This window comes from Erythranthe guttata, chromosome 13 (genome assembly GCF_056151865.1).
Source record: "Erythranthe guttata isolate IM_541 chromosome 13, IM_541, whole genome shotgun sequence".
Classification (NCBI taxonomy): Eukaryota; Viridiplantae; Streptophyta; class Magnoliopsida; order Lamiales; family Phrymaceae; genus Erythranthe; species Erythranthe guttata.
Window position 1 is genome coordinate 16,832,805 of NC_142545.1, and position 11,601 is coordinate 16,844,405.

The window sequence follows — 11,601 nt, forward strand, 5'->3', positions numbered from 1 at the left end:
GTGTAAAGCCAATAAGTCAAAGGCCGTGTTTGTTGATCCATATTAAGGTGAAAATTGAAAAATATACTCACTTTTCACTTTTCACAAAAATTAATAAATTCAATAAATGTATCTTAATTTTAGAAAAATTATATAAAAATGACTAAAACAACATTTAATATTTAATTTATAAGAGAAAATTAATGAATAGAGTTTCATTAATAAGGTTAAAACATGAAAAATACAGTTAATGCAGTATTGGAAATCTAAAGTGACAGATAATATGAAACAAAAATATTTTTAAAAAAAGACAGTTATTGTGGAACAAATGGAGTATGACCAATTTATAGAAGCAATTACGTCTGCTGCCTTATTTATTTTTGCTTATATAAAAAATAAAAAGAGAAAAAAAATGAAAAAAAATAAATTAATTGGGGGGGGATGCATCCCAATATCTCTGCATGCCTCATTCTGAAGCTGCCATGAAGCTTCATTAATTAATTAATTAATTAATTAATTCACTCAAAAAATTAATCCTTATCTGAAGCTGCATGCCTTGAATTTCAACTCCGCGTCCTCCAGTAACATAAATTTAGATGACATAATTTGTTGAAAAGTTGCAATTAAATGAAGTTAATTAAGAACCATTTCAATAACTGAATAACTGAAAAACATGCATCGTGAATATATATATATATATATATATATATATATATATATATATATATATATATATATATATATATATATTTTTCTAGTTAGCATGTGGAAATCAAATCCTAATTAAGGTGGTGTTTGCAAATGATTATTTAAAAGCAGAAGTTAGTGATTGTGATTTAAGTTAGTTTTAAGTGCTTATTTATAAAGGTTGGGGTGTTTGCAAATATTTCGGAAAATGAACTAAAATTGAAAAAACAGGGTTAGGGGTGCTTTTAAAAAAATAGCTTAAATCAGATTATTTTAAGAGAAGCAAAAGTAAAAGTTGATTTCGCAAACACCTAAAAACAGATTATGAGCAAAAAAAGCCGCATATTCACTTTCAAAAAGCATTTGCAAACACCACCTAAGTAATTAATCATCTTTGTCATTTAGAATTATAGTTAGTAATGACTGCTTAGTCACCAAATGTGCTAACTAAGAGGTGTATTGCCCTAAAAGTATTGTTAAAAATGAAATTTATTAATTGCTCCCCTGAAAAAAAAAAATTGATAAAAATATTTGTTTTCCAGCGATATACTCATCACATTTTTCTTACGCGTAATGAAGTTGACTAAACATAGCCTTCTACTCCATCTTCACTATTTAAATTGTTTGAAACTATTAGTCCCCGTTATATGAAATTGAATAAATTTAAATATAAATAATTTGACAGTTTTAGAAAGTGAATTTTACACAAAATAAGAAATTTCCATTTCATGCCACGCGCTTCCGTGTGGTTGTGGAACATGTAACATATCACCATATACATTTGGCCCATTAACAAAATAGTATAGGCCCGCTTCAATGGGCCCGAACTATATCCACATTTAATTTGGCCCATTAACAAAACATGTCCAAAATCAAGCCTTGCTCGAATCGATTTACGTGTATTTTTCTTCATTTATTCTTACATGAATAAATTAAATATATAAATATTTTTTTTTTTTAAAAGGTAAAAGGTAATCCTAAATACTGAACCAAAGTGAAAAGGTGATGGAAGAAGGTAGATAGAATCACTACAGAGTACACCAAGACAAATCCATGATGCCACGCCACTAATATTCCTAAACAAGAAGTTAAATTACGGATATAGACATATGCTTCATACTTTGTGGTTTTCATTTCAAATTCATCTATGAATTCAAAATTTTAATTACAAATATAATCTGGCTTTTAATTAAGATTATTTGTGTCTGATAAAAAAAATAAAAATTAAAACATCAACTATGCTTTGTGAAAATCCAAATTCGACAGATCGACTTTGTCAACATTTTTCAGATCGAGCTCGTCGCATAATCTCTAGTGTGGTTCACAGGTATACGAGAGTGAAATTTATCTAATGTACGCATGTAATTTTATTGTGGGTATTTTTAAAAAACGGATATCAGAGTTCAAGAAATAACGTCGTATTAAAAATTTCGAATATATATCATTATGAACAAAAGAATTGATGAGTTCATTGGCCTCGCGTTACTAATGTCTATTATGGGCCAATTCTTTCCTAATTAGGCAAAATATTAAAAGATTAATTTAAATTGAAGAAAAATAAAGAAAAAATGTTTGGTGAGATAAAAAAATATAAAACACGTGAGTGGTGACAAAGCTCAAAGCTCCCTAACGATACGCGCTATTCACTTGCATACAATACAAATACTTCCACACACACGCATCTCAAAAGCACGCGCGCTATTCTGTATATTATAAATAAATATATAAATAAATAAATGTGCATATTACTCAATAAACTTTATCAGGTACAAGTACAACATAGAATAATATAATTAGTTAATTATTAACAAGATAATAGAGGGTGGAAGCATTATATTTTAAAAAAAAATAAAAATAAATAAAAAAATGAAAAGCAACCTATCAGCATCAGCAGCTTTCATCACAGCATGCCATTCTATTCCAACAAGACAAAGACAAAAATTATAATTAAAAAAATAATAATAATAAAAAGAATTGACAAGAAAGAGAGAGAGAGAATGTTTTGTTGGTTTTCCCATTTATCAAAGAGATAGAAATCGAGGGAATGTTTTTGACAGTAGTCTATTTAATTAATTAATATAATTTAAATTAATAAAATAGTAAATAGTAAAAAAGAAAATCCCAAAATTAATCATAGTACTATTATAGTTCAATCACAAAATCATAACCTCCTTAGATTATTCCCACTTCTAATGCTTGTCCTTCTGTCTCCCTTTCCAAACACTACACTCCAAACACACCACAACAACATTAACCAAAAAGATAAAGATAAAAGAAAAAAAAAGTTTTCAAAATGGGATATAATTAAAATTTGAAAGGCAAACATAATTTGTTGAAAAAAGGAAAAAAGAAAAATTTAAAGTTGATGGTGCACCCACTAAAGAGAGGCACCACACTAATAAAAAGTTTGGACAATAATGTAAAGAGCATTAGCCCAAAACCTATTATTCGTCCCACCCTCCAAACACGCCCTTAGCCTTAGCTTCTTCCATGTGCTATAACCCTCTTTTTGGACATTTGTTCTTCGCCATTTTCTTCTTTAAAAACACTTTGCAAGATTGGGTTCTTGCCCTTTTCCTCTTGGATCTTCTTCTTTGTTTCCCGATTCTCCCTTTTCTTTTTTTCTTCTTTTTCTTGAATACACCAAAACCCTTAATCAACAATAAAAATAATAAATAAAGAAAACCCTCTCTCTCTCTCTCTCTCTCTCTCTCTCTCTCTCTCTCTCTCTCTCTCTCTCTCTCTCTCTCTCTCTCTCTCTCACAATATGTATATATATATGTACGTAGCCATGCAGAGAAGTTCTAATTAATCCAAGCACATCAATTTTCTTGATCATTCATTTCTTCATAAACGCACACACACACAAAAAGAAAAGAAAAAAGAAAAAAGATGATGATAAACCCTAATCATGAAAATCGGAGTGTATCATCAATTGATCTACTGCAAGAGAGATTCAGGCAGTTGCAGAAAATGAAAGAGCTGAGACAGGAGAGAGAGCTTCTCAGAATCCTGTCGGAATCTGCAGACAGATCATCATCGTCGTCATCGTACGGTTCTCCTCCGCCCATAATAATGCATGATAAATATTACGAGGTGGTGCCGCCTTTTCAAAAGTTATCGGCTGCTGTGATGAAGCTTCTTCCTGCAAATAATAATAATAAGCCGACGACGACGACGCATGTAATTAATAATGATTGCCAACTATCGCTTTCTCTCTGGCCAGCTGCTGATTCACCGGAAATCGTCAAGCGCGCATCAGCCGATAACCAGTCAAATGTCGGCCACCTTCCTAAGTCGTCGTGTTTCGCGGATGCGATGTTCGTCAGGCTTGAAAGCTCCGGCGCTGGCTCCGATGTTGACACCTCTCTCCGCCTGTAAATCGCGGCTTTCATTATATATATATGTATCGATCGTGGGGTTGATTAATTGGCCTGTAATATATATGATGCATGCATCAGTTTTATGGTTATGTTGATCTTTGGAGATTGGAGTACTGCTGTTAATTAATTGAAAATTAAGGTATTTTAATTTTTATTCATAATTTATAAATATCTCGCATAATAGCTTGCAAACCATACGAGAGACGTAAACCAAGAATTTAAGTTCCAGGACAGGTGGTTTTCGAAACTTTCATAGGTGATTTTACTTAGTAGGTCGTTAGATAATTATGTTATTAATTGTTTGATAATATTTATACTATCTCTTAATCAAATGAACTAGTAGTATAAAATGCTTCTCAAAACATAAAAGAAAATAAACAAAACAAGAAAGCATGTAATTAATCAATTACCACCAGGCCCAATGTTATCAGAACCGGACCGGACATAAAACCGGATAGGCTTTCGGGTCACGGTTGGACCGGTTCGACCCGGGTTTTTTATTTCTTTAATTATTTTATTAATTTTAATATTTTAAATTTATATTTAGTATATATATTTTATCTTTTACATGCTATTTACTTTTATTATTTATTTTTTATATATAAATTATTCTCTTTATTATCCCAACACCTATTTTTTCTTTTATATTTGTTTACACTCTCTTCTCTCTCCCCTCTCTCTTCTCTCCTTTTTTTCTCTCCCGTCACCTACCCATCATCTTCATCACTCTGTCTATTTCTTGCTCACAAAATTTTCTAGTTTTTGTACTGTTTCTCTTCCTTTTCTTTTCATTTATTTCTTCTTTCCGATTTGTTCGATGCTACACCCGGTGAAAAACACCGGGTGGGTCTTCTGCTGCCACGTGTCTCTTTTTTTGTATTTTATAATAGATTCCCCGCTAGGGTTTACCTTTAGGGGTTTTAGAAAAATAAAAAAAGAACACGTGGCAGCAGAAGACCCACCCGGTGTTTTTCACCGGGTGTAGCATCGAAGGAACCCTTCTTTCCCATCTTCTTCTTCGTTCCGTCGAATTCCGGCCACCAACGGCTAGATCTGTAAAATCCGGCCACCCACCGCCTGCTCCACCTAGATCCGGCCATCCCCGGTGGATTTCACCCAAATTCCGCCGCCAATAGCCACCAACAAAGTATTTTAGATGAAAACCCGGGTCATTGAGCGGTTTCCGGGTCAGCCGGTTTTCACCGGTCGAACCGGATTTTTGTGATTTGGCCCGGGTTTTTGACTTTTCCGGTTTTAAGCATCAGACCGGACCAGTTTTGTTGCGGGTCGCGGTCGGACCGGTCAGACCGGCCGGTCCGGTCCGGTCCTAATAACATCACCAGCTCCTTTAAACTCGTCTAGCCTTTTATTACTTCCACTTTTGGAAATTAATTCCAAAATAAATAAAAAAAAGGGATCCATCATAACATAGAATATGAATATAGTAGTATCATTGCTTACTCAAAAAAAAAAAAAGTATCATTGCATCATTATCTAACCTAATATCACTTGATAAGTATTATTATTAAAAAGTTACATTCTCATCTAATATTTTTGTCATTTTTTGTGGGTTAGAAGAATATTTTGTCACTTTTTTATTTATTTATTAATATTTTGTAAGAGAATATTTATTTTAAGTGGGCTTTGAAGCCTTAACCCTGGAATCAATTGGGCTGAAACTGCTAGCTGATTTCTTTTGAAGCCCAAAACTATTGGGCTGTCTTTATTTTAATTTGGTAGCATTTCTACCTCCTTAATTTTATTTTTTAAATGGATTGATTCATATTTTATTTCCCTATAATATAAAATATAAAATTAGAAAAAAAAGAAACACATGAAATTGAAAATCCTATCTAAAACCTTTTCATTATCCAGTTTTCTTATTACTAACAAATAAAAAAGAAAAAGAAAAAGAAAAAGAAAAAGAAAATGACAAGAGTCAGTGGGTCAGTGAACAAAAGTCAACACGCGGGAATGAGAAACGTTGCCTTCGAGCGGGTCCCGCCACTCAGCTGACTACCGGTAACCTGCCTATCCGGTAACGAAATTCCGCCTTTATTGTATTCACACCTCGTCGGGTCAAGGAGTACCGGAGGTGAGATCCGATTAAACAATTCAAACAAGGCGCAACAAAATGCTACTGGGGTAGGTTAGGGTTTTTCGATTTTCAAACGGAAGGAAAGGGGTGAAATTTGAGTCGATATTTTCAGGTAAAAACTGGATCTTTAGTTCTTTCCTTTTTCCGGTTCGTAATTTTTTTTTTCCGGTGGCCCTAGATCTTGTTTCTGACGTCGTTCATTGTTTGGTTTATTTTGGGGATTTGAGTGTTGGGTGTCTGGTAATTTGGAGTTTTTTCTGTATTCATATTGTAATGTGATTGAACTTTTCAGTAGATTTGTTGATTCACTTATTCTGAGTAGCTATGTGCGGTATTTATATGTAGACAAGTTCAATTGCGTTTACCTTGGTGGATTCCACTTTCACTAACTTAAAAGCTAGTAGATACGCCATGTACGCCTGCTAGAAATGTTTGATTTCCGTCGAGAAAATTAGAATTGTTGGTGTTCTTGCAATTAGAATATTTGATCCACCTTTGCTTGCTCGGTTGTGTATTTCGAAGTTTTCATGCTAGTAGTACAAATAACTGCAGGCTTGGTTCAAATTCACTTGTTAGTTTTTGCTTTTCATCGTTTTATTTTGAAATCAAGTTTTCCAGTTTCGCGAGATCATGCTACCGTTTTTTATTCTCATTACATCATAGATCGAACAATAACTTTGCAACTAGGTAATCACGTTAATTGATTGTACTTTTCCAATTTTTGCTCCTGCAGATAGATACAAGGGTATTATCAGATGGGAACATCTTCTGGATCTCATTTCAATAATCAATCCTCAATGTTGCCTCCTCGTCAACAGCCACGGCCTGGTGGAGGGGGGCTTCAAACCTCCCTCTCTTTGGTTTCACCAGATGCCTGTGGATCTCCAAATATTCACGAGCGTGGCTCCAATTCTGATCAAGTCCGTGAATCCCCATCGGAAAGTGCGAGTTCACGGGAAACCTGGCCCACTGCTGATGCTTTGGTAGCCAAGAAAATGGAGAAGGAAAAAGAAAGGGATAATGGTTTTGCTGAGCACTCTGTTACTCGGCGTATTTCTAATTCGGATAAGCTCTCTCTCCGTGATGTTGCCAGGGAAAGAGTAGAAATTATAGCGGAAACAATGCAGAACCTCCCAGACGAGTATCTGGATAAGTTTAAAAACGAGCTTCGGGCTTTTCTTGAAGGTTTAGGTAATTCTCAGCAAAGAGAAGAGTTTGTGTTGTTGCAGAAGGTGGTCCAAAGTAGAGGTGATTTAACGGAGAAAACGTTGGTTATGGCACACAGGGTTCAGTTGGAGATTCTAGTTGCAATGAAAACCGGAATTCAGGCGTTTTTGCATCCGAGTGTCAGCCTCTCTCAAGCTTCTCTCATTGATATTTTCTTGTACAAGAGGTGCAGAAACATAGCTTGTGGAAGCGCATTACCTGCGGAGGAGTGTACATGCGAGTTGTGCTCGAAGAGAAGCGGTTTCTGCAACCTATGTATGTGCGTGATTTGCAACAAGTTTGATTTCGAGGTTAACACGTGCCGCTGGATTGGATGCGATTTGTGTTCGCATTGGACTCACACTGATTGTGCTATTCGAAATGGGCAGATTGGCATGGGCCCTTGTGTTAAAAACGGTGTAAGCTCTGCAGAGATGCTTTTCAGGTGCCGAGCTTGCAGTCGAACATCTGAGTTGTTAGGTTGGGTAAAAGATGTGTTCCAGCATTGTGCACCGAGCTGGGATAAGGAAGCTTTGACTAGAGAACTTGACTGTGTAAGTAGAATTTTCCGGGGGAGTGAGGATTTAAGAGGCAGAAAACTCTTCCGTAAATGTGAGGAGCTTGTTGAAAAGCTGAAAAGTGGGATGCAAGAACTTATTCCTTGTAAAGTTATCCTAATGTTTTTTCAAGGTAAAATTTATTCATAATGGCCATTCTTGATAGTATCTCATTTCGTTCTGCTGAAAATCACAGTTTTTTCTTGTTTAAATACAGAAATCGAGGACCCTTCGAAGAATCAAGACAGTGAAGAAGCTGGAAGGGCGATATCCCCACAGGAAGCATTCAATAGAATAGCTGATGTAGTGCAAGAAGCGGTTCGAAAGATGGAAATGGTGGCTGAGGAGAAAATGCGGATGGTGAAAAAGGCCCGTTTAAGTGTAGAGGCTTGTGAGCAAGAGCTAAAGGATAAAGCTAGAGAAGTTGCTGCACTAAAGATGGATAGGCAGAGAAAGAAGATACAAGTCGATGAACTCGAAAGCATTGTGAGACTTAAACAGGCCGAAGCGGATATGTTCGAAATGAAGGCAAACGAGGCTCGAAGAGAAGCTGAAAGACTGCAAAGAATCGCACTCTCCAAGACTGACAAGTCAGAAGATGATTACGCCAGTAGGTACCTCAAGCAAAGATTGCACGAAGCAGAAGCCGAGAAGCAGTACTTGTTTGAAAAAATTAAGCTTCAAGAAAGTTCTAGAACATCACAGAGCAGTGGAGGAGGTAATGACCCTTCACAGATGATGTACAACAAAATCCAGGACCTTCTAAAAAACATGTGATATTCATCGTACGTGCACAATTATATGTTTTTAATGTTTGTGAAACTTAGAGTTTTGATGTGTGAATTATTTGCTATTAAACCATGTTGTTGTACTAATTTGTTTTAGCATAGGGAAGGGAACGTCTTGATGCTAATGTACACTAATATCTTGCAATGTGAATCGTGATTTGTGTTGGTGATATTGTCGTCGTAATTGTGTATTTAATGTTATACAATATGATGAAATTAATACCAATTACTTATGAAAAGGTGGTTATTGATAATACGGAGGTGATTATCTGGACATGTGGAGAAAAAGGTAAAGGAGGGTGGTGAGAGAATCCCTTTGCTTTTTTTCGCTTTATGTTTCCTTAAGAAGTAAGGTGAATTTGATGCTCTCTCAAAACAGAGAGATTTGGATGATTCTTCTATTCAATGTTATCTTTTCCCCTAACATCATATGCTGATTGCTTACGGTAAGAGATTTGTCGTCGAAAATGGTCAAAGTTTTGACTTTCGAGGAAAACAATTTAATGTGACAACTCAGCATAATTAATTGTTGTTTTGTCATATGTTGACTGGTAATCTGATTGTAAAAATTAGAATCCTGGATTAATTATTATTATTCTCACTTTGGTTTATATCAGTTTTTATCCCATTGATAAGGTTATTCCATGTGACCATAAATTGTGAATGCAGCAAGGATAAGATTGGGATTTCGGAAGTAAATCTCTTCCAAATCGTTGTCACAGGATCCATACAGGTTGTATATATATACATATATACATCTAACTCCATTTATATTCTCTTCAGTTGCCGCCAGCCAAAAATGTCCATGATGTTGAAGAAGATTACGATATCTCTAATCTTCTTGCTCTCGATATCGATGAACATCTGTAAGATTCTTGCTCCATTATTATCAATAGTTCCTTATGATATTTACATCTTAACTAAATCTTGATATTCCAAATATTGCTTCTTTTTTTAAGATGCGCAGTTTGAGGACTATTGCATAGCGGACGAGCAAACTCCGGATGATGTGTTGATGGTTGCTATGAAATGGGCTTGCGAAAACGGGGCGGATTGCGGGCCCATTCAAGAGAATCAGCCGTGCTATCTCCCGAACACAACAATGGACCACGCCTCGTACGCCTTCAACAGCTATTACCAGAACATGAAGCACAAAGGAGGCAGTTGCTATTTCAATTCCGCTGCACTTTTATCTGCTCTTGATCCAAGTAAGCGAAAATCTCTAACGCAATATGCTTAGGCGTAAAGAATTCTTGAAAGTTGCTTGATTATTAATTAAGGATTAGTTTTATAAAAACTGGATAACAAATTAACAAAGACAGTTACATGTGGCTACATTATGCAGCCCATGTGTAGTTTGTGTGAAACGAAAGGATTCGTCCCTCATTTTATGGATCTCGGTTCAAGAATCAATCCGTACACCTTTAGAAGAAGAAACTTAGGATTCTATATTGAAGGATTTGGATTTGATCAAGAATTTCGTTTCAAAATTTCGCATGACAGTATTTGAGGAAGAATTTCGAATAACTTTATCTAGTGTAGATTTCGAATCCTCCAAAATAACTCAAAAAATAACCTAAATTGATTGCTAATAAAAAATAGGATTTTTTATTTATAGAAAACTAATAAATACTTAGATCCAATGCTATTTCTATTATTTAGGAGTCGATTCAAAAGAGCTTAATCAAATTCAGCACGAACATATTACATATTTTAGGTATAACAGATAAATTTGTTTGTTGGGTATATTGTTTTTTATTGAATATTCCATTTGTTTCATATAGTGTCGTCTTGGATTGGTGTACACGTAATAAGAAAATTAATAAATATGCAACCATTTTTTAGGAAAATACATTTAGCATGACTAAAATACCGGTCTCATTAATTTTATTTTCTCGAAATAAAACACGTAGAAAGAGATTCTGAAGTTATTTCGTGTAAAATTGCAGGCCATGGCGCGTGCAAATTCGAGTCTCTCCCTTGAGAACAAAACGGCAGAATCAAATGTATTCACATTTGTACGGTTGTAGGAAGTCTAAACATTTGTGTTACAGAGTTTTACAGTGAAAAGTTTATGAAATGTTTTTTTCCCTTTTTATTATTATTAAACAATTTTTAATAAAGAATTATTGAAATTCTGTTATGCTAAATCTACACGTGTGCATTATCCAAATTAGTAGTTTGGGCTTTCAAGTTTGTGTTGAAGGCCCAATGACTGCACAGTGGGCCTTCAATCTGATATTTCTTTGTTTGGGGCATTACATTTAGCCCAACATTAACCAGTCTAGTTTTAAATTGTTCCATAGTAAGAAAAGAAAAAAGAAATAATAAAAAGTGAAATCCTAATAATAATTAAATTGGGGGTGAAAAATAGTTTTTCCGCGCCTGTTTTGGCAGTGAGTCACATTTTCAAGATTTATAGAACAAATTTTACTTCATTATTGTACTATGTATGTCGATAGTTATCTGATACACTCATTTTCCTTTGTAAATCGCTTCAACTACATTCTAATATAAAAACTTGACTGGCTTTTTTTCTTGAGAGATGAATGGGGAGTAGAAAGTGAATTATTGCGAACTGCATTTGTAAAAATGATACTGCGTTTATTTGATCTTTTACTTATGAAAAAAATACTTACTTTTAACACTTCCACACAAACCCTATTTTATGCAAGGATGATGTAATTATGACCACATTAGTATACGTTCTCAACCCTTTATCAACCACAAGGAGAAGTAATGATATGCATAAAAATTGAATCTTTATGGTTATATCATAGTATATAGGGTAAATTACAAACACCCCCCCTGAGGTATGGTTAAATTACAAAAACCCCCCTCTTGTTTGGATAATTACATCTACCCCCCTCAACTATGATTTTTTCTTACCTTTATGGTGTCAA

The 11,601-nt window shown here is 34.7% G+C and overlaps 2 protein-coding genes across 3 annotated transcripts; both read left to right on the plus strand.

Annotated features, from left to right (window-relative positions):
- Positions 1 to 5,846: 5,846 nt before the first annotated feature.
- On the plus strand, positions 5,847 to 8,868 carry LOC105968692 (OBERON-like protein). 2 transcript variants are annotated; one of them, XM_088812112.1, is made up of 3 exons: positions 5,847 to 6,277; positions 6,885 to 8,043; positions 8,128 to 8,868. In XM_088812112.1, the coding sequence occupies exons 2-3, from the start codon at positions 6,903 to 6,905 to the stop codon at positions 8,685 to 8,687; spliced, it is 1,701 nt and encodes a 566-aa protein (XP_088668238.1). In that variant the 5' UTR covers positions 5,847 to 6,277; positions 6,885 to 6,902; the 3' UTR covers positions 8,688 to 8,868. The 2 variants fall into 2 exon arrangements, with proteins under 2 accessions (XP_088668238.1, XP_088668237.1); XM_088812111.1 differs by having other exon boundaries at positions 6,100 to 6,259.
- A 96-nt stretch (positions 8,869 to 8,964) lies between these two features.
- On the plus strand, positions 8,965 to 10,848 carry LOC105968694 (PLASMODESMATA CALLOSE-BINDING PROTEIN 5-like). Its single transcript, XM_088812114.1, has 4 exons — positions 8,965 to 9,144; positions 9,482 to 9,564; positions 9,658 to 9,906; positions 10,648 to 10,848. The coding sequence occupies exons 1-4, from the start codon at positions 9,104 to 9,106 to the stop codon at positions 10,680 to 10,682; spliced, it is 408 nt and encodes a 135-aa protein (XP_088668240.1). The 5' UTR covers positions 8,965 to 9,103; the 3' UTR covers positions 10,683 to 10,848.
- Positions 10,849 to 11,601: the final 753 nt, after the last annotated feature.

What these genes read in the sequence shown, in the direction of transcription:
- LOC105968692 (XM_088812112.1), top strand. Translation starts at nt 6,903, where the DNA reads ATGGGAACATCTTCTGGATCTCATTTCAATAATCAATCCTCAATGTTG. An exon ending in TATCCTAATGTTTTTTCAAG is followed by an intron (nt 8,044 to 8,127) that starts GTAAAATTTATT and finishes GTTTAAATACAG; the next exon opens with AAATCGAGGACCCTTCGAAG.
- LOC105968694 (XM_088812114.1), top strand. Translation starts at nt 9,104, where the DNA reads ATGTTATCTTTTCCCCTAACATCATATGCTGATTGCTTACG. An exon ending in TCATATGCTGATTGCTTACG is followed by an intron (nt 9,145 to 9,481) that starts GTAAGAGATTTG and finishes TATTCTCTTCAG; the next exon opens with TTGCCGCCAGCCAAAAATGT. An exon ending in TTTATCTGCTCTTGATCCAA is followed by an intron (nt 9,907 to 10,647) that starts GTAAGCGAAAAT and finishes GTAAAATTGCAG; the next exon opens with GCCATGGCGCGTGCAAATTC.